Genomic DNA, 23,395 nt, shown 5'->3' with positions numbered 1-23,395 from the left:
AAAAATAAAACATGGTCTCTCTTCACATTTTTATCATCCAAAGGTTTGATCCAACAATGCACACCATGTTTGGTTGTACATGTTGTACATTTGCTTTGTATGACTGATCCATTTAATTTATTGTGGAAATTAAGACATTTTTTTCCTGTAATTAGGGGCTTTCAATCTCTGCAATAGTGTTACACAATTTCAAGGCCGCATTAAACATGCCAGGCTCTTGCCCAGCCTAGGGCCTGTCGAGTTGTCAGTACATTCTGTACATGAAGAAAGGACTTGCACATAAAGTCCAGCACACACACAAACCTCTCCTCAACAGCCTCTAACATCCTACTCTTTTGCAAATTCCTGACTCTAGAGCCTGATGCGCACAAGAACAGACACCTACAAATCACTGCGCCATCTATGAGTTATCTCTGTCAATTACCGACGATAAATGGCTTTGGCACTGCGAAGGCCAGGTGCATCAATCCATGGCGTCTTGCGTTGTCCTAGCTTCTCCACTCTATTGATTCTGCTTCCACTGCTTCTATGATCCCGTTTTGATGGCCCCTGACCACAAAAGCCAACTTGAACGCTGATGTCAGATGAAAGGGTGGATATGTAACCCAAACTCCCAATCTGGGACATGTTCACATTCTTGATATCGGATCTTCCCTCCCTCCCAACTGAGACTTAATATAGATCCACTGGAGTCATCTCGCTACAACTACTCTGTGTCAGTACCAGATTTCAATCAAGATTTGATTGCAATGCAATACCTTTTGTGGGGGAGAAAAACTCCCACTTTAATAACATTCTCTGACCTTAAAGTGCTTTCAATGCACATCTTCTTATAGAAGATACTGTATCTGGCATTAGACCACATTCATTTCTCCATTTCTTTCTCAGTCTCCATACCTCTTTTGTCAGCTTTTTCTTTCTCCCCAGCAGAGCTAAAAGTGCTAATTCTACCCATCTCACCTCCACAAAATGGCTTTCAGATGTCTATATCTGTCTGGGGCCTGTGGCTTAGCAGAATGACCATTCAGCGAGCTGAGGATGGGGTCTATTGTGAGCAGCTTGTCCCCTGTACAGCAGCTGTCTGCTAAGGGCTGTCTGTGATGGCGGTCGGCGGGATCGTCCACCACTGCTTTGAGCGATTGTCTCTCTTTTCACTCTGCCCGGGGCACTGCATGTGTTGGAGGCATTGATCGGCCCTGAATTGGATTGTGGCGAGCCTGATTACTGATGTCAGTGTGTGCCGGGTCACGTGGGACCGCTGAAGCTCCTCTTGCCAAGCCAGGGCCAGCTCGCAGCGGGGGGAGGAGGGGGAGGGAGGGAGGGGCTGCTAACGTTGCTCGCTGGAATCACATTTATCAGTCTTAGTTACACTGAGCGTGAACACAACATGCCCACACATACTGTACATTTAAGTGAGGCACAAACTGCCAACATAATCTCATGCTATTCCTACAGCGGTAAAACAGCCGGCATTCGTGATTGGCATTCAATAAATAGTGTGGGAGCATGTTAGACTATACAAGGGCTTTAGCGCATCATGCCAGTAAATTACCACTTTCCCTACTGTAATGTTATATTCAGTTTGCTTTAAGAGTTAGTGAGGGTGGCTGATTGAATGCTGCTTTGTATGTTTTGCCACGTGACACCACTGAAGCTTCCGTTGCGCAAGGTTACACCCTTTGACTTTCTGTGTGTGTGTGTGTGTGTGTTTCGGTGTCTGTTTGCATTCAAGTGTGTGTGAGTTTGAAAGTGATTCTCCGCGCATCATTTGTTTACGCCTGGAATAGTGGCGATCATCTTTTCCGCTAAGAGAACAATAGCCATTTTTCCCCTTTTGCTCAGGAGACAATGAAGTGCCTTCCCGCCTCGCGAGCGACAGGCCAATAAAAAACGTAATTGGATCTGTCAATCAAACATTGCTGCAGCGTGGGGATGGGCTGGCAGGTGGGTGGCTGTGGCTGTGGCGGTGGCGGAGGCGGGAGGCTTGCCGGACAACAGGAGTAGTGCAGAAGGAAAGGGAAGAGAGAGGGAGAGCTGTGCCATTTGCGAAGCGCTACGACACACAGCTCCCCCTCTGCACACTGCCCGCAGGCACTCAGCAACAGTTACAGAGGTGTACAATTGTTGTGTTTTGTTTCGTTGTTTTGTACCAGGGCCAGGGGGTTGACGATCTGTCTTTGTTTGTAGGTATTAGTGGGTCGGTGATGTGGCTTTGATGCGACTACACAGGAGAGCCGGGGCTCCCAGAGCTGCGGAAGGTCACAGTGGATGTACTTGCGCAGATGTGTCTGTGCTCTGTACGCGCTCAGGCCGTCACACATAGGGTTTTTTCGTACCAGGGAAAAGGTCCAGTCATTAGTCAGGAGATCCAGCATGCTTTATTTTCATGGTACAAAACACACACAAACTGAACATCACCATGTCACATTAAATCATCAACATATTCGTGGGAGTACTTTTCTAGGTACATGGATTATGTGTATATGCTGCTAGATGAGCAGTGAGCGTGCCCATAGACTTTTATCATATGCATTTTGTTTGTTGCTCTGAGTTTTAATGGCAACTGCTTAAATTAAAAGCCCATTTACAGCCTCTCTGACAGAGACGTTAAGTGCACATTCAGATATTCAGCTTGTCTGTCTCCCACTCCGAGCCCTACCTCGGCTTTTAGGAGATGGCTTTGTCATGTCTTGGGTGACATTCTTTTGGAGAGCGGCGCTCTGTCGTTCCTTGCATTATGGTCTCAAGCACTGTATCTCTTTTTATGAATAAACAAAGGGTGTTTCAACTGTACAAGTGAGGCATTGAATACAGTGCAGGTCCTCAGACCACCTTGGCAGTTAAAAGATGGATTGCACTGCACCTTAGGTGCCCTCCCCCTGCACTTGCTAAGAAACAAAAACAGGATCCTTATTTAGAGAAATAAAAAGAGAGCTGGGCGCCTGGATAGCTCAGTTGGTAGAGCGGGCACCCACATATAGAGGTTTACTCATCGACGCAGTGGACCCAGGTTCGACTCCGACCTGCGGCCCTTTGCTGCATGTCATTCCCCCTCTCTCTCCCCTTCTGTGTCTTCAGCTGTCCTGTCAAAATAAAGGCCGGAAATGCCCAAAATAATCATAAAAAAAAAAAAAAAAAAATGAGAGCTGTCTGCTGTCTTCCAAGGTTTTCTAGGTGCAGAGTAGAAATGTAGGAACAAACTTGATTTAAAAAGTTAATATTATTTCATTGTTTGTTTCATATGTATTAGTTTTTTCCTTTTTATGAATACAGCAAAAGAGTAAACTAATTCAGCAAAATGTGTTGCCGGAGAACAAAGCTTTGTATGAGGTCATGCCTGCGATAACACACATTAATTCCATTTATTATTGCATACTGCAGCTTGCTCTAATAATCTGGTGGTAGAGTGATATTATATTCCTCTACGTGGAGAATATTTAAGAATATAAAAGCATGAGGGACTGTGTTAAGTATAGGTTGGCCTTATGAAGTTCTCTTATCTGGTATTAAAAGCAGGTAACATTAAAAAAAAAATTGTTGTTGTTGTTGTAGCAATCCTGCATTGCTTTAGTGCCGAAGAACACTGTTAAATTCAGTTTGACATTAGCGAGGTCTAACAACAGTTAGCCATGCAGGACCAGTGTCTCAGCTGATCAGTAAACTATGTGTCTGCCCCCCTGTGCAATTCTTCTTAATTTTGGTTTTGTTATGAGAAACAGTCCCTTTACTCCAGGCTTCTAAAGTAGGTAATTACACTGAGAAATTCCCTTTGGGGGATTAAAACAAATGACACAGAAAACACAGCCCTTCCCCTTCGCCACTCACTCAAGCCCTGCCTCCGCTCTAAAACCTTTTGCTTGTTACACCTACATGCCCATGAATACGCAAGCAGTCACAATAAAACAAACTGGCAGCTCATGAAAATCAGTGGGGTCGAGGGGAGAGGAGTCAGGAATGAATGGGGAGGGATCACGATTTATGGACACGGTAAAACTGGCTTAGCATTAGGAGCTAAACAAAACATGTGGTATTCATACAGTTTGTAAGGACAGCAGCAGAAAAAAGGCATCTGTCCTGCCAGTTTTGTAGTGACGGGCTGCAGGGAGCATTACTCATCATTACAATCTCTGCTGGCAGCCTATTTTCATCACATTACAGTGGTATAATGAAGCGTAGCGCTGGTGTCCTCAGGTTCTCTGAGTAGTTCACCATTAGCACCAGCCGAGGGCATTCATCCAAGAAGCTTTATTGAACTTTTTACAGTTAGTTTATTGTGTAATTAATTTGTTACTGCACAACAATAGGTGGAGTCTTGGCACTGTGGCAGTTCAAATGTTCAAATGTGTCAAGCTTTGCAACAGATGTGACTTATTGAAAAGTGGAGCTCGCTGCATTCGACACCAATTGCCAGTTCTGAATTCAAAGATTTGGATTCATTCAACGCTGGAATCAGAGCACTAACTTCTACTGCTCTTCTTCTCTTTGTGTCTCTTTCCAGGAACAAGGCAAAGTGGGTGTGACTTTCAACATTGGGACAGTGGACATCAGTGTTAAGGAGATGACCACAGCGGTAAACGACGGCAAATACCATTTGGTCCGATTCACCAGGAACGGGGGTAATGCCACCTTGCAGGTGGACAACTGGCCAGTCAATGAACACTTTCCCACAGGTACTGCCCCTCTAATTCTTTTGTCTGATGAATTTCTGCAATAGAGTAAAATTAAAGCTTTTAAAACCACTGGACACCACCTATTTGTTTAAGCAAAGGGCACCACCGAGAATAAAAAACAAGATCACTCTCCTGTTCTTCTGGGTAAATCATCTCAGAAGACTAAGAGGCATTCGGTAGCATTAGCTGATACACACTATAATCTTTTGGCTATGCCTCCAAACAACTTCTCTATATTCAAGCCCTCACACCAAGCTAGATCTTTTGTCTCGCAAGAAGCATTAACTGTGCAACACCTGGCCGGTTCATTTCAGGGAAAGGGTTTGAAGGGCACCAAGAGGCATTTGGTCAGCGGGCAAGCAAGGAGAGGATAGAGGCAGAAACCAAGGGTGGCCTGTTGGCCAGATAGAGCTGCTGCCGGCCTGTATCTCTCATTCCCAGATCAGCAGAAGCAGCACAGCAGCAGAATACAAATAGGGTCATCAAACAGAGCCCGCTCCATTCGGAGGCTCAGGCACTCCCTTCATTTGGAAGAGAGATGTGCCGCTCAGCTAGCTAGGTGAGAGAGTGAGAGATATGGTGGAGAGAGAGAGAGAGAGAGAGAGAGAGGAACGAAGGAAGGAAGGAATGGAAAAAAATCCTCTCCTGCTTCTTCTTAACAATCCATTAAATTTAGTTGGCTCTCCTGGTCTTTGCTATCTGTGTCTACATTGCCAGCCAGCTTAGGAGAGGCCACCTCTGTTTCCCTGTTCCCTATTAGCCACTCTTCAATTTCATTCCGTCCGACCGAGAAGACGCACAGGGAAGCAACATGGGCACAAAGTGGCAGTTGAGGCGAAGACAAGTTGCAATGACAAAAGATAATATGATACTTCATTGATCTCCAAGGTAAAATTGTGCCATGGCGGCGAAACATAATTGGACAGAAACAGATGTAGAATAATGTTGAAAATTGAATAGTGTTACATTACCAGATGTGGAGCTAATGGGAACAGAAATGTGCCCAGAAATACAACTGTGCGTCACTAGCTAACAGTGTTGTAGTCAAGACCACCTAAATCGAGACCAAGTCATCACCAAGGCCAGAGTGTATCGAGACCAAGTCAAGACCAAGACTTTGAGGGGTTGAGACCGAGTCAAGACCAAGACCAGACCAGTCCCAGAGCTTCTCCTGTCTCCCGCATGGGGCGGGGAGAGGGGGTTAACAGTAACAACTTTCAAATAAGAAATGCGTCAAGTTATTGGTTGCATTTGAAGCAGGAAGTGTTACATCCAGTCACACCAATGATGTTAACATATAAAATGCAATTAGACAATGCAGAGGCAATTTAGTGATAGCCCTGCAGTTGTGGTCTTGACCGGTCTCGAAATAAAATCCTCTTTATCCGAGACCGAGACAAGACTAAAAATGCGGTCGATTCTGAGAGGAGACAGAGACCTTCAAAAAGTGGTGTTAAGACCAAGACCGATCTCGACTACTACAACACTGCTAGCTAAGATAAGTTGTTTATTTTCAGACACTGAAAAAAAGTGCAAAAACGCTGATGCGCCCTAATAGTAAGGAGCAAACAAATAGGAGTTGATCCCTTTCACTTCTCAGCCCTATGTCTCAACAGCCCTACAGCATGCTCCTAGTTGCATGCCGTCACCGAGGACAGAGCAGCATCCTCTCCTGGCGTGACCTGGCACGCTGTTTTGGTTTGGTTCAATGCCAGCGCAGGTGATGTTAATCTCTTCTGTCTCTGGCTTTCTTTTGCCGTCGGCTGTCTTTCGTTTTTTTTTTTTTTTGACCAGATAAAGTTAGACGGGTTTCATAACTTCATTTCACCCACACCAATACTGGAAAATACTAAGAAACTCCGTAACATGTGGCACGCAACATGGTGCGTGACATCTCCTTCACTTTCACACATTCACAGTGTGAGCGCATTGATGCACAGAGGTGGTTTTTGTTATGCTCCTTTCCATCCCGGTTCTGTATTACACAATAATTTGACTATTCTCCATCTTTAATGACGAACATCATTTCAGATAACAGCTGAACCTCTAGTGTTTTCCGCATCAGCATTCAGTGGTTGTTTTCACAACCTTTTATCGATATGTTCGTCAATATCTATAATCCACAGCCAGCATCCATTCCGCTTAATGTCTGTTGGCTTTGCGTCTCAGTTTTAAGCGATGCACAACAGAAAGAGCTCTGGCTTTGTGATTCCATTGAGTTTTGTTCCCTTTTCTGTCTGCCTGCCATTGTCTTGGAATGGAGTTGAGGCCACGGGATTGAATGCGTGGTAATTTCTTTTTCTCTTCTGCACAGGTAATTTGCAGGACACTCAGTGATAGTAATTCAACGATGATTGATTTTTTTTTTTTCGCCCTACCTCCCTTGTGAAGGCGTTGTCATCTCATGAGTAATTACATGTTAGTGTGCAGACTCGTTGACTGCTTTCTCACACGACTAATGCTTTACTTGAAGGCACCAGGCCACCTCAACGCTCTCAAGTCATTCAATAAACAGTTACCGGATCTGGGCATGCCTTCATTCCCTGGTCGGAAAGGGTGAGAACATAGGTGTTGGTGGATTGCTTGTCATTTAAAGCTGCTTGCAAAATAGCCGGGGGCGTGTAAATTGGACATCTCAACAGCAATGTTTGCAAAGTTTGGCCAACAAAGTAAAGAGCCGTTAGGATCTGCTTTAAATGGCGGCAGGAGGTTTTTACCTAGCCTGGCCAAGGGGGTAAGCGAGCATCCGGAAAGCGTACCTATGGGGAGACTCTGAGGCTAACAAGCCATCACCTTCCGCTAGCATTCCATTGACTCCCATTCATTTTGGCGTCACTTTGACAGCAAATAACTTTACATCTGAAGCGTTTAAAGACTCTATTTGTCCATTGTTTATTTCTAAAGAAATACGACAATGTGTAAAAGGCTCCATTACTTTGTATTAGAGCTTAGATCGGGCCCAAAACATCAAGCCCGACCCAACCCAAGGCTGTGCACGTTGTGTCCGAGCCCGGCCCGACACATTAACTGGAATTATAAAAATCGTAAAAAAACAAAACAACGCATTTCTCTGTGAGGGCTTGCCTCGCCCTCAGGCTTGGAGAAGTAACAATAGAGGATGTTGAAGGCTGACTGTGATCTTTTCTGCCACGGCGAGCATGCTTCATGTGTCTGTTCATCCAAGTCCCCGTTTTATCAGCTGTCATAGGCGAACAGCGTGCCGCACTTAATGCACTCAACAAAGCCGACACATATGTTGTCACTTCCCACGACTTGTTTAAAATGGTTACATCCTTCCCACTTTCCTCCAAACTTGCTCAAAGGTAATTCTCCTGTTTTTCTTATTTTCTTTACATCCTCAAGCTCCATATTGCACTTAACCTCCACAATACAGGCCCGCAGCCCTGGTGTGATGCGTGCGAGAGGAGGAGACTCCACGCGTGACACATTTAGCATTTTGTAACTGAAGTCCAACTTGTGTAACTTTTTGGACACATTTGTTACTTTGGCCTAAATATAACCTATATAGATAATATTTCTGATTATGGCATAGCTTTCTCCCCACCCAATTAGGCTACTATGGTAGCCTAATGATTTAAAAAAAAAAAAAAACAACACAAATGCTTGATCAAGGGCCCGGCCCGACCTGGCCTGAGGATAGTGGCGGAAAATAACGGCTCGGGCGTCGGGCTCGGGCAGAGAATCTAAACTCTACCTTGTATCTCACGTTATGGCTCCATAGCAGCCGTTTTTGTAAAAAAAAATGCCAACAATTTCATCATCTCTGCAAGATTGGGAATGATTGAGATTTCTCTTGGCAAAGCTACCAGAAGACTTACAACTTTCACACGTCACATCTACGTCGTCAAGCTCAGTTGAAGGCTGCGCAGCAGCTGTGCAGTACGCTCAGCCATCACCGGAAAAGTTCTTCCAATTGACTACACTGGTCACCGTCGAAGTCTACGGCGTCGCTGTGTCCATTTATTTTTACGGTCTATGAGCCTGACGCGCCACATGTTTTTTTACACCGAACCATCTGAGAAGCCTTCATTGGAAACTTTCAAAAAATAGCTGGCAGGTGATTGGATGAAACTTCTGTCTATCACGGCAACCATTGTGTTGTTTTGAACGAACTTTATTTTGTTATAACGTACAGGGTTTTCCCTATTATAAGGCTTAGGCGCAGCACCCAAGCCGTTTTGGGCACAACCTAAGCCGAATTAATATAAAATCAATGTGAACATCAAAACTAACTAAATTACTTTTCTTATATCTGATAATTGTAGTTGGTCCCCAAGTGGACGTCTTTAGCAAGTTGTGTTTTTAAGCTTTTTGAGTGTTATTTGCGTATTATCTGTCCATCATATCTGACACAGATATGGTAATAATAATGCTCCAAAATTATGTAAAAGTTTTTTAACATAAACATAAATTACAACATCCATCACAGTTTGCAGAACAACAGTAATTGTGTGCACAGTTCCCTTGTGCAATAGGAGATAATTACAACATTAGTATCCTAACATTTTACCTTCAAATTATGTGGTTTAGATAATCTAGCTAATCCAGCCTGTTTCTGTCTTTGCCTATTGTATTACAGTTTCCAATTCAACTATTTTAAAATAAAAGACATACAAAGCAATACAAGGAAAACTAAACCAAATAGAACAAAAATGCTGTCAAACAATTGAGATAACATAACTAAGTCATCACTTAAGATGATATCACAATGCATACATCCAGTGGTGTAGTCTAATGTATTGTAGTAGGTATACTGTACTGTATATGTATGGGACAGGATGGGCCTGGGGGGCGTGGGCACATATCATTGCGGGGGTTCTGGGTGTCCTCCCCCAGGAAAATCAAAGGCTTAATTTCCTGCATTCTGACACACTTTTATGCACCAATTTACGAAATAACTTTATTTAGCCTATGCAAAGAAAAAAAAAGACACAGATGAAAATTCAGAATATATAAAAATTTTAATGGAAAGTATGTTGTTACGTACCATTGCACATTTTTAAGTGGGTATATGGAAATCCTGGAGCTTTCTTAGTGGGTATACTGCGTATACCTGTGTATCACGTAGACTACACCACTGCGTACATCTCAGGAGCAAAGGTTATGTTTTTTGTAAACTAATATTTATTCTAAAGAGCCCATCACTACAGTAATTATCACAAACAATTTTACAAGATAAGAATAGTGAATTTGCATGCTGGGACAATTGAGGAATAAGACTTCAGTCCCATTCTTCTGTACAACAATATAACCACACTGATCCCATACAGCAGCTGTTCCATCAGGCTTCTACAGCTTACGTGAGTTCAGTGTGTGTTTGTGTGTGGGCGCTACGTGTGTCAACTGCTTTGACTCGCTCCCCCCCCTGCGCTAATCTCAAATCTCCGTTGTTTTTTGTTTTGTGTCCTCACATTCCTTTTTTATCCGCGTTTCTCATCCTTTTTCCATTCGTGTTCATCAGGGCCGCGCATCTCTCCTACAGTCGTGTGTGTCGTTTGTGACAGCCCACATTACTGCAGGGGCTTGTCCTTGTTTAGTTAAAGGGTTCCAGTTCCCTTATATAACATTCTGAATCCTTGTACTCTTTGATTTTGGATTACATGGTCTTTATGCGTAAGTTTGAATCTTTGAATCAAAGAATTACTAGACCGAGCCAGGCGGAAATTGTGCATCACACTTTGCCGGAGCTGGCTCTGATTCAGGCGTTGTCTCAGATGAATGACCATTGGCCTAACTACACTGCTTGGGCCTCGGGGTGTGTGTGTGTGTGTGTGTGTGTGTGTGTGTGTGTGTGTGTGTGTGTGTGTGTGTGTGTGTGTGTGTGTGTGTGTGTGTGTGTGTGTGTGTGTGTGTGTGTGTGTGTGTGTGTGTGTGTTCCATCATTTGTGGTGAGCGCAAGAGGGTTGGTCATAATCTGAATCAGACACACATGCACTCAAACCAACAAATACCCTTATCCATGTGCTGAAGCACACATTGTTACGACTCCTACAACCTGAAACCAGCCACACTGAGTAGCACCGTTTCAAGATATCTGTCAATCTTTGTCTTGAAATTCAGACAAAACAATTCCTCGGGAACGAGATAAATCCCCACGCCTTCCCGGGGCCAAACATGATTAGCCCTATCTGAGACACAATCTCTGTCGCTATCAGAACTCAGACTAAGCTGAGGGTGGAAGCCGCCAGTCTAATTCATACTTTCAACACCATAAATTTCAGAGCGACCTGATAAATGATGAATTTACTCCCTGGCTTTGTCTGCCGTCTGAGAGAGAATGGAAGGAGGATAGAGGGAAAGCAAGCAGGAGAGAAACAGAGGGACATGGGTGAATAGAGGAGAAATGCAGCCACGGAGGGAATACAGAGGCATTTAATGGAGTAGATGACTGGAATAAGTTGACAGAAGGGAGAAAGAGCTGACGTATAGACAGATAGATGGGTAGAGAAGAAGAGAAAGGGAATAAAGAGTGAGTGAAAAGTAGATAAATTATACCAGGATTGTGGCTGTAGCTGAAGAGGTCTGATTCAGCCGAGAAGAGCAAGGATGGCTGATAGCATTGCGGAGAGACAGAGAGAAATAGAATGAGGATAGCTGGATGGATGGTGGGCTGAAGAGAAATAGAGAGAATAGACAGAGACTTGGGGGAGACGAATGAATAGCCAGAGAGAGAGAGAGAGAGAGAGAGAGGAGAGACCGATGAAAGTCGTGTAGATTGGAAGGAGGTGGGTGCAGGATATTCATAACCAGGGGGCTGCAACAGCTAGCTATGGAGTTGAGCTGTGGAATGATGATTTTTGGACAGGGCTGCAGTATATCAAATGTACTCATCATCCCCAAATAGAGAGAATGCCAGGAGCCTGTCACAGTAGCCATTTTCACAGTTTTGATGCGCTCTCAGCACTGGCCCTCTGATGGAACCCCAGCGAGATTAGTCTGGCAAGCAAACTGAGTAGAACGGAGCGGCCGACCGGCAGATGACTGTCGCCGTGCCAGTGTTTGTGTTGACTGAATAGCTGCCACCAAAGGGGAAACATTTAGACATTGTTTTGGCTGGGAGAAATAAATGGTGGAGGCCTGCATTAAGGGTAAAACAGTCATGCACAAACTATATATGAACACAGGTTTAACACAACTGCTGGTCCCAACAACAGAGACGGCAACAAATTGCATTTAGCCACTCAGCTATGCATGTGCGTGCGGTGAAACATGAAATTTATATATTAGGGCCGAACAATTTGGGGGGAAAATCTAATTAAGATTTTTCTGACACATATTGCGATAAAGATTATATTTGCAATTTTTTTTAAAGTGTAGCTAAAGTTCACTGTGTAAAAGCTAAAACATGTCATGAGCATTATAACATGAGACACGATCAAAACTGCTCCATATTCTTATGCCGGGATGAGAACATACGCAGCTAGTCTGCTTCATTAGGACTGTGTATATCAAGTGTCTGCATTAAGAAAAGAGAAACGGGGTCGTCTGTGCCTGAGATTCACAACAAAACCATTATAGAAAACAACTAAACAAAGTTTACATATCAAACACTCAAACTATTATCATCATTAAATGCATAGTTGAACAGTATGTGCGACCTCTGGCAGTGACGAAACATCCAACACATAATGGTGCTGAATTGCTCTTTGTACTTAGAGGCGGATGAAAAATCTTTGAGGAAATATGGGTCCAACCAAAAACCTTGAAGGCAGAGTGATTTCATAATAAACAATAGTGCTTTTATTGGCAAGGGCATCCATTCTGGAGTCACCTTTAGAAATTGAATATCAAATTGACAAACTGGAGAGATTTTTCTCATTAGGTGGACAATTAGCTTGTGGTGTATTCATTACGGGGTGGACTGTCACCTCATTAATCACCCAGAACAATGTAAGAGCTATACATGAGAGCGTGCCACTAGCAATGCAGGCCCAGCTTATACCCAATTCTCTCAGTTTCAGCCGTGATTTGCTTCCAGCTGAGTCGATATGAGTGGCGGTTTGTAGATGCTGCATTTCTTTCCTCCTGTTATTCCCCTCCTCCCCGTCTATTCCTCCCTCCACCTCCCCCCAAACTCCTCACCTTTCCGTCTGTGCTCTGGTTTCACATGCAACCACCGCGCCTCCCTCTGTGGCCCTTGTCCGGAGGAGAGTGTATTTGGCTGCCACCTGAAACCTGCTCGAGATCAAAGGAATGGGGAGGGAGCCCTGCTAGTAGCTGATTAACCTGCTGGAATGCTGCAGACACAGTCCTTTAGCTCCTTAAGCTCCCTTGCAGCCACATCCACAGCCACACTCCTTCCAGCTGGCTTTAAACTGAGCACTTAACTGGTTTTTTTTTTCCTGAAAGATAGAGAGGAACGATAGAATATATAGAAGGAAGAGGAAACTGAGACAAGCGTTTGGTAACTACTTTGCCGCATACGTGGCTTAATGAACAACAAGTCCTCCAAACAATACAATGATATACTGTAGGTTGTAAGGTCTTAATTCATCACATACAGACAGCACAATGTAGGATTGAGCCCGGGATTGAACCGCCAATCTTGTGGTTGAGGGGTGACCACTCTATCCCCGAGGCACAAGCCACCACACCAGAGAGCCAGAGAACACAACGGTCCTGGTTTGTATTACCTTGGTAACGTTGAAAAATGATCGCAGTTTGGTTACGTTTATGCATAAAACTACTTGGTTATGTTTAGGCACCAGAACGACTTAGAACTGGGTTCAAATCAGTACATCTGTTACGTACTTCACTTCCGTTTGTTCCAGAAAGTTAAAAACTTTATTTTCAAAGGGGACACGAAACCTAACCTCCTGGGTGAAAGTCCACGCCAAAGTGCCTCCTTACGCGGAATTTAACGCTCTTGTACTTCGCCACCTTACTTCCTGCTTTGCATCCGTCATGATTACTACGGCCACTAGAGGACACCGCCACAACAGACATAAATATGAGTTGTTATTGCTGCTTGAACAAACGACTTACGTGAGCGTTTTTCGGGCGGGTCTCTTTTTTTTTTTTTAAGGTTAAATGTAACTGCTGTGTGCTCACACCTTTTGTACAATTGTAATCACAATTCGAAAATCAGTTATGCAGCAAATAACAAGAAAAACCAGGAAAGAACATGAAGATGCTATGAAAGATTTATGGCTATAAGGACGAGCAAGATATCATATCACATCCTGTGTGTGTGTGTGATGTAGATAAATCACCTGAGAGAATTCTGGCAGCTAGAAAAGACACATTTCCAGAAGGCCTTGCCCTTTCACTTGTGTTATAAATGACGGCGTACCGGTGCCTTTTTTTTCCTCCAAATATCTTCCCAACTGGGTACCGAGTGACATGATGGTGTCATTCATAATTCTATACAGGCTTCCCAGTCTTTTGTCCTACCTCAGAGTATTTGAAGACTTATCAATTCTCGGTGTCGGCAAACTCATGGCCCCTTTCAGAGGGAATGCCTCTTTGATTGTCAGACAAAATATTGCATCCTAATGCGTACACAACAGGGAAATCGTATCAGTCCAGAAATAATACTAAGTACACATTCAACATGCCTTGTAAACAGGCGGCCTATTATCCTTAATTCCCATATACCTGGAGCATGTTAGCTATGGTCTCCGAAGAGGGGAATGTGGCAGCCGGCGTGCAGGGCTTTTTTTTTTTTTTTTTTTTTTTTTTTTTACCCAAAAGGCCTCCCACCATGTCAGTAATGATCTCATCTGTATGCATTGTCCTCAAATCTGTGTCTCGGTGGGACTCCCCTCCCAATAGGCCTGCAGCAGTACTTTAAATTACCACTTCCTCCTCCATCGATACCCCCCTCCCCCCTCCCCCTGCAAACCCGCTACCACTCCTTCCTTCCAAATAAGCTACTAAACCGAATCATTTCTCGGCCCTTGAAATGTAAAAGCAGCTGGTGTCCAGTGGGAGAATTAGCGCACATTAATTACCCCCCAATTTGCTTCAGAGAAAGGCTGTTAATGCACGTCTACCTTTTTAACCACTTGATATCCCTCTTTTTATTATGTAATATGATGGATGTGTTATAGCTCCTGTTATGTGATGTGTTTCCTCTGGGCTTTTTTTTACCTTTTCTTGCAGGTTGTTTATCTTTTCCATGACTGCTATGGATGTGTGTTGTGCTTTTAATCAATAGATATGTTGTTAAATATTGGTGTGGAGTGTGCTATATAAATATGACTTTTAAACATTTAAACTAAAGCTACTTGAAAAAGAAACAAATCATCATAAAGCTTTTATAAATATTTCTAAACAAAGATAAAACTCATTATAAACCACTGTATAAATGTGTGATGTGTCTGTTGCTGTTGCCGACTGTTTCAAGCTGTTTGTTAAACTTTCAAACTTTAAAGGCAACAGCGACATTGAGCGCTATCAAATGGCAAATAAGAAAATCCCGTTCAAATATACCCGGCCAGTAGAAGATTGGCTTCAGGAGAAAGGTAAATCTCTATCGAACTTCTAGAATGTTTCTTTACTGTCATTTCATCGGCTTGTTCCCTTTCAACCACTGAGAATGAATAACCACCCCTTAAACCCTTTAAAAAACAAGTAAAACAGAGCAGTTTTTTTTTGTTCTTTCCTTTGTTTTTGTTTTTATTTCTTTGCCCTTTTTGTCATTGTCATCTTTTTTCAATTTTGTTGAATCATGGTGTCCAGTTAAAGGGACTGGGAAGAGCTTTTATAAACAGTGCAACAATAAGATGTTAAGTGTCAAGTACTGTACTCCTAATCTTTTGTGCAAAATTGACCAAGATGCCATTATCTATGCGGCAACAGTAGGCCCATTGTTTTGAGAGGGGAATTAGCTCCCTTGGCTCAAATCTTCTGCAATGTTTGAGAACAAACTAATCAGCGGGCGTATCCCCCTGAAAAGTTCCCAAACAGCAGGTGCTTTTCCCTGCTGTAATTTATCTGATTGTAGTTATACACATCACACAAGATAAAACCCTCATATGTTTGGTGATGGAGAGCTAATTGGAGCTTTTTTTGACGGAAAAAACGTCAGTGAGCCTGCCGAGGTGCGCTGCCCTCCCCTCCGAGATGATCAAATCTGCACCTCGTTTATGTTTCTAACATTGGCGGGGATTAAAAAGTCTGCTCCCCCCTCTTCTTTTTGTTTGGTGCGTATTAAATTTTCTTACCCGACATAATATCATTATAAACTGCATTTAAAGTTCATTGCACATAAACATCTTAACCTGATTATAAAGTCCCTTTAACAACCGCTAAAACACAGACAGGTATGAAAAATCCCATTACTGCTGCATGCATGACTCCACACGTGCTATTTCATTTCGCTTCTGTGACATGAACGTCCTCTCCCTGTCATCATTCCCATGCCCAGTGTAATATGTATTATAATTGTGCAAGTGCCGCAATATAACAAGGGTGCGGTGCTCTCTGTATGTAAATTATATAAATGAGATTTTTAATTATGATTCCTGTATTGCGAACTTTTGGTGTATTTCTTATTCTATAATTAATGCATGAGCTGTGTGTTTTGACAATGATATTTAGGCTTCTCCTAATGAAATTCACCATGACATGTAGTGTGTGTGTGTTGCTCATACTTTATCATAATATGCCAAACCCTTTATACATATTTATTAATCATTTTACTGCACGAGTCCACTGTTTTGTCCAGAGAATATTAAGAGTGCCTGTGGAATTAGTTCCAGCTCATTTTTCAAATGTATTTTTTTTCACACCTGCATGTGTTTGCTTCCGTACGATAAAGCTGTGTCTGTTGTTTTTTAGCAGTCTCTTTCAGGGTGCTCTTTCTAGTGTGTCAACGGGAAAAAGCCTTCCCACTGTAGATAACACTGCAAATAGCTGCAGTCTTTTAAAAATGAACAGAAAGGTGCGGTTGTTAAAAACTGATACTGTAGTTACTTTGTTTCGGTGTGAAAGCATGTTGCATTACTATTACTTTAAACCATTTTACCTCCACCCACACTCATTTCATCAAGCAGGAAATCAATAGTGTTATCAGACATGTTTAGTCTTTGTTTTCCGTTAATGCATCTATCTCGCAGTGGAAGTCTAGTTCCCCTTAAAAGCAAAATTAGAGCTTTTCAGGACAGCTTTATGTGTTTGTTGGCTCAGGTTTCTCTGTCATAAACATATTCATACTCTCTTCCCTCCCCCACTGCGCCAGGCCGGCAGCTGACAATCTTCAACACCCAGGCCACTATCTCCATCGGCGGAAACGACCGGAAGCGGCCCTACCAGGGCCAGCTCTCCGGCCTATACTACAACGGCCTCAAAGTCCTCAACATGGCCGCCGAGGGCCACGCCAACATCAAGGTGAACGGCAGCGTGCGGCTGGTGGGCGACGTGCCAGTCAGCAGAGGCGCGGCACGCACCACCACCTCGGTGCCGCCAGAGATGTCCACCACCTTTATCGAGACCACCACCACGCTCTCCACGACGACCACACGCAAACAGCGCTCCCCGCCCACTATTCAGGTAAGGCGGAGATACGCGCGCGCTGCTGAGTGTCGTGTGTGTGTCGTGTGTGTCGTGTGTGTGTGTGTGTGTGTGTGTGTGTGTGTGTGTGTGTGTGTCTCGTGTGTTCCAATTCAAAGGTGGACGTCTGGTATTGACCTCTGACCTCGGTGTGTTTCAATGCATGAAAAAAAACATTGGAACAAACATGGATACCATTGAGATGTTCCAGATCACATGCTAATTGAGCTAATGCTAATAATGCTTTGTGTGTAATCCATATAGAAACACACAACAATGCATTCAAAACTTAAAGTAATAGTTCAACATTTTAGGGAAATACACTACTTCCTTCCTTTGTCCAGAGTTAGATGCAGGGGCGTGGCTAGAAGGCGTCCCCCACCCCAAAATATCCATTGGGCTAGAGTGCGGTCAATCGGATAAATTTGATTTCAATGACTATCCAAAATTCTGATACCATGGAACCAGAACTGGAATTTTTTTTTTTAAAAGTGGCAGTCTGAGCCTATAAAAGAAATGTGTATTGTAATCTTATAGGCAACAATTTGTTTAAAATGAAAACGTAAAAAGTGAAATTAATAATGAATGTGATGATTACATTATGTTGTTCTATCCTATCCAATATTTCCTACATTCCTAAGCTGATTTTCTATGCTGTATCCTGACTGAACGACTAGCCTGACTCTGTCTGAACACACAGAAAACAGAGAGCTAGGTGACCGTGAGGAGATATTCAATGATTTTAACAAAAACTGCATTGGATTAACATCACTTATTATACCTTTAGCAGGGTACAGTATATCTCATTTGTTTAATCTGTTTACATACAACTAAGTCTAAAAACTACAATTTGACGTATTACAGAGAATTGTGCCGGACTATTTCTAATCTTACTATCCCAGTCACATAGCTGTGACCTGTGAAAACAAAGTGAATTGTCGTTTTTTAATCTAAGTGATGGTATGGATTGAACAAACAAGATATAACGTGTTAATTAGTTTTAAAGCTTTAAAGGTGCTGGTAGGCGCGGCCAAGCTAACTAGGTTTCCCCATGTTTCCAGTTTTAATGGTAAGCTAAACTAACCGGGTGCTAGCTCCACCTTCATATTTAACATACAGATGTGAGAGTGGAATCAGACTTTTTTTCTAACTCTCAAAAAGAAAGCTAATAACATTTCTCAAAATGTCAAACAACTACCTTAAACCCATTGTTTACCATTCAGTGTAGTGTAAAGTGACATTCAGTTGTATTTTCCCATATATAGATAGACAGTTTTGTTCTCTTGATAATCAGGTTTGAAAATGTGACAAAGTGAAATGTCAAACAAAAAGTGCTCTTGTCCCTCTTCCACTATTTAATGTGTTTTTGTGACTTTTTTGTGACACCGTATTGGATACCGTATTTCTCATTCTATCGAGGATTGAAGTGGTGCTGTTCACTGAGTGAGCCTTGCCGCTGCTCCCTTTCTCTACATTTCTCTCTTTTTCACTGTCTCTCTCTCTTTCTGTCTCTGTCCGTCTTTAGCTGTCATTCACCCTGTCCAGCCTAACCGAGGCTTTTCTCCAATACGTCCCGAGTCCAAGCCAATGAATGTCACGGCTGTGCCAAGAAAGTAATCACGCCGAGCAGTCCTTTGACACCCAGAGGACAAATTGAACCATTCGTTGTTCATATTAAAGCAATAACTCTCCCTCAGGGGGGTGAGACAGGGCTCGGGGGAGAGGTTGGTTGGTTGTTGGACGACAGACAGACAGGGACCACTGTTATCAGCCCATTCACCTCAACAACAGATTGCCTGACGTACAGTGATGATGGCCCCTCATGTCAGTGCTGTGATGTCTCTATCAGTGCAAGCGTGGGGGAGGGCAGAGTCAGAGCTGTTCGAAATCCACAATTTGGAAAGAACTGATGAAGAGAGACCCAGTGTCCAGTAGGGCTGGGGAAAAAATCGCTTCGCTTATGTATTGTGAATTTTTTTTTGGCGACAGTTTTTAAAATAGATTATTTCTCTTAGAATTGATTTTTCTTTTTTTTTTTACTAATAATTCACCTTAAAGGTATAGTAAGAGAATCCAATACACTTTTTGTCAAATTTAGTAAATATCGGCTCACGGTCACTTTTTCTGTGTGTGCTGAAAATAGATCCGGTGTTAAAGGTATGCTGCTTTTTGGATGCTTTTATATAGACCTTAGTGGTCCCCTAATACTGTATCTGAAGTCTCTTTCCCGAAATTCAGCCTTGGTGCAAAATTACAACCACTACGAGCCAGTCCCACAATGAGCTTTCCTTAGGACGTGCCATTTCTGTGTCCGTAGCTTTAAATGCTATTGCGGAGTAGAGAGGCGGGGCAAGGTGGAGGGTGGGGGTGTGGCCTTGACCAACTTGCGGCCACGGTTGTAGCTCTATTTCCTCATGGGCGGGCCAAATTCTCTGGGCAGCTGTGGGTGGTGGGCAAAGCAGAGAAAGGGGAGGTAACCTTTCCCCTTATGACGACATAAAGGGAAGATTCCAGATCGGCCCATCTGGGCTTTCATTTTCTCAAAGGTGGAGCAGGACTTGGTTTATACCTATCGCCATTTCTAGCCAATGGGGGACCATAGGCAGGCTGGGGGAGCTCATTTTAATGTTAAAAAACCTCATGAAGTGAAATGTTCATGCCATTAATACACTGTGTAAATTGAAAACAAACAGAAAGGAGTGCACGAGCTACAAAACACTATTCCTGCCAATCAGCAACATGCAGCAACAGTTGATGGTGGGGGGGGGGAGAGGCCGGCCAGTAGTTATCTGTCCGTGAATCTGGGGGGCGGAGCTTCTGTAGTGGGGGTTGTATTTGTTTGGCAGTTAAGTTCAAATGTCAACAATCTTTGTGCAGAATCACTTACTGATGATGTTCATTTTTTTTAGTTAATTGTTAGAAATGTCTTAAAGGTATAGTGGAGGATTTTCTATTTCCGGGTGGATCATCAAGACTATTGGTCCTCCTAGTTGTCAATCATTCTGGTGATATGTTTATGTAAGGCCGTCGTACGTGCACGTCCCTAGCTTTCAGGTGTATATTGGCGCTTTTCCATTACATGGTACCTACTCGCCTCGACTCTACTCGCCTTTTTTGGTTTTCCATTACGAAAAAAATTACCTGGTACCTGATAACAGGTACTTTTTTTAGTACCTGCTCAGTCGAGGTTCCAAGCGAGCTGAGGCGAGCCGAGAAGGTGACGTGAAACCCTGCAGGCTGCTGATTGGTCGGAAAGAAGCGTCACTGATCACTGCATTGCTAGCGAGAGACGGCATTTTTAAATAGTTTAGCCAGAGGTGTTTTTTTGCTGCCGGAGGCTCCACGCAGAGCTTTCTCCGTAGCATACAAGTGGCCTGATGGTTATACTGGTGCGCTGGTGTGTGCATGTGTGATGTGTGTGTGTCGAGTCAACGTATGTGTGTGTGTGGGGAGCTAGTGAGCGAGGGAGAAGTGAGAGAGTGACGGCGATTATCTCCGCAGCGAGTAGCGACTCTAGAGTTATATATATGTGACCACGGTGGGAAATCTGGAGCAGTAAACGTTAACTATCTCTTTGATATCATGTTGTTTACGGAGACGGAGAACCAGGAAATGCGTCGGAGATATGTCAATGGGAAAAGCAAGCTACTAAGCCACGCCCACGGCAGTCGCTATGACGACCAGCCACGCTGAGGCGATACTAAAATCTGCAATGGAAAACGGACGCACAGCGAGTCGAGGCGAGTAGAGTCGAGTAGAGTCGAGGCGAGTCGAGCAGGTACCATGTAATGGAAAAACGGCATATGTGTGGTGAGCTTGAGCTACGGTTTCAGCCATTCATTGAAGCATTGAAGCTTTTGGGAGAATATTTCACACGCTGGCGTGCGCTAAAAGCACAGGTTGGGCTTCCCACTGATGCCTCAGTCGTAAAGTTTCTACTCCACAGGTAAAGTTTGGCTATTTGGAGAAATCCATTTAAAATCACTGCTAGTAAAAGTTGATGTAAGCTATGATTAGCGATGCTAGCCCTGGCACACGGTAAACATCTCAATTTGTGAAAAAGTTCAAATCTTCTTTTGGAAAGTAGGCTTGTATGAGCCATGCCGACAGCAACTTGTAAACAGTGCACTCTCGTGCACACGTTTAATAGGCGTTCCCTCTCGGGAGCAGACAGAGTGTTGCGCATGTGCATTTTTTCAAAAAGTACAGAGGGCGGTTCTTTTCTAAAATTCGGGAAAATCCTCCACTATACCTTTAAGATATATTGTCTCTTGAAGTGTATTATTCAACTTTTGTTTTTGTTAAAGAAGGAAAAGCAAATCACAGTACTATCGAATTGGCACCCATGTATCGTGAAAGAATCAAATCGTAACAAAATATATCGTCCCAGCTCTAGTGTCCAGCCTTCATACTGTATGTTGGGTTTGAAGTTCTGGAGCAAAAGCAAAGGCGGTCCATATCCAGTCTGTAGCATCAGTAATCTGCGATGATGATGACTGAGCTGAGATACATTACACCAGCGTCTCTGGCACCATCAACAAGGTCACATCAGATGAGAGAAAAGAAACGTGGCATCGCTGGGAAAATGGCATTTTTGTGTCATAGGCTATTAATATCCAATGCAGTCAATAAGCTACAGTATGCATGCTACAGTATGAAAGAGCTTTTATACAACGCACTCTCCATTTCAAGGTGAAATGATGAAGCTATACTTCTTTTGTCAATACCCAGGATGGGGCTGTTATTTGCCCGATGAACTTGCACTTTGGTAACTTGTAAAAATGTGGTTTTCTGCCTTCCTTAACTTTTCACTTCACTTCTGTATGCCTTCCGAGAGCGTGCCTTGCTCATTCTTCTTCCACACTCTCCCACGGCAGTGTCTGCTTTGATTCACACCTCTGTGTCACTGAATTTCATTTGCCAAGGCCTTTAATTTTACAGGTCCCAAGTTGGCTGTCAAACACCGTGGTGTGAGAGGTAAGGAGAGGACCTGCACCAGTTTGGCAGATTTCTCCACCCCTCAGGGTAGTATAGGGGAGGTGAGGGAGTTGAGCTATCATTAGTGATGTACTGTAGTGCTGAAAGAGAGCTATAGGAATCTGACACAGAGCTGAACTCGAGTGTGTGTGCAGCTGTTTTAGGAGTAGGGCGTGTGCGCGCGCAAGTATGTACGTGTAGAATTAAATGTGTGTGTTTTGGTATCTTCTGGCACATCTATTTTCGGTCCACTTCACCAACACTAGCTGTTTCCTTTACAGAGGTGAGAAGTGGCGAATCCCTCGACATATCAGGATCAACAGAATGAGAGACAGGGGTGGGAAGTGGAGAGAAGCAATCTCACGCTTAATTAATGATAGCTCCGCTGAGACGTACCGACTTTTCATTTTTCTTTACTCTCTCTGTCACCGAGTTACTCGGCCACTCTGTAGATCAGGTGGTCCACTCGGCAGCCAAAGACTAGTGTAGACAAGAAAAAGATTATGTTTTCAAGATTTCTCTTCAGCTCAACTGACATGAATCAAGTTGAAAAATGTATTTAGGTGTCATTATTTTCATTTTGTATTTAAAAAGAAAGTAAATAGACTCACTCACTAAACATGTAATCCTTTTTTTACTTATTGTTGTATGTTTTGAATTAGTTAAAAAATAATAAGCCTTCCTAGTGTTTAAAAAAGACTGGCTCCCTAATTTTAAGTTTGTAGGAAGTGCGCTAATGTGCACGTACAAGAGGACAACATGGGACTAGAAAGCTATAAAAAAAATATATTAAAGAATAAAGTAAAAAAAAAAATAAGTAAGTCGATTATTATAACACACAAATTAATTCAAAAAGGTTTGTATGCAAACAAACCCCAGTTCGTATGCTCATTCTAAAATCTCTATCTTCAAAATTCCGCTTACAGACTAAAAAGTACAACTGCATGCAGCTCAGCCATAATCCATTCAGTTATTTAGTATTTATACATTTTGTATTGAGAGAATTCAGTTGACAAATAGCAATATAGACAATTTTAATAAATTAAGTTCATAAGATAGAATTAGCACTAGTCTTTGCCCCATCACATCTGTTTCTTCATGGATATTATAAATATGAACTGGTCAGAGACCTGGCATTAGATATGTCAACAAGCTGAAGATACTGACACGCCCACACACAATCTTGCTCACAAAGCCTCCCTATCTTCTGAAGATACAACCCGAGTCATCAT

General features: G+C 43.0%; 1 protein-coding gene across 2 annotated transcripts in view; it reads left to right on the top strand.

The window, feature by feature from the left end:
* The window catches only part of nrxn3b (neurexin 3b), a 340,029-nt gene that overhangs the window by 286,994 nt on the left and 29,640 nt on the right, over positions 1-23,395 (top strand). For both annotated transcript variants that reach the window (XM_028604831.1, XM_028604830.1), the window contains 3 exons: positions 4,499-4,670; positions 15,068-15,157; positions 16,876-17,186. In XM_028604831.1, coding sequence (XP_028460632.1) covers positions 4,499-4,670; positions 15,068-15,157; positions 16,876-17,186 — 573 coding nt within the window. The remainder of the gene's footprint in view (positions 1-4,498; positions 4,671-15,067; positions 15,158-16,875; positions 17,187-23,395) is intronic.

This window comes from Perca flavescens, chromosome 18 (genome assembly GCF_004354835.1).
Source record: "Perca flavescens isolate YP-PL-M2 chromosome 18, PFLA_1.0, whole genome shotgun sequence".
NCBI classification, from domain to species: Eukaryota; Metazoa; Chordata; class Actinopteri; order Perciformes; family Percidae; genus Perca; species Perca flavescens.
This window is presented reverse-complemented; position numbering and strand designations above follow the sequence as displayed.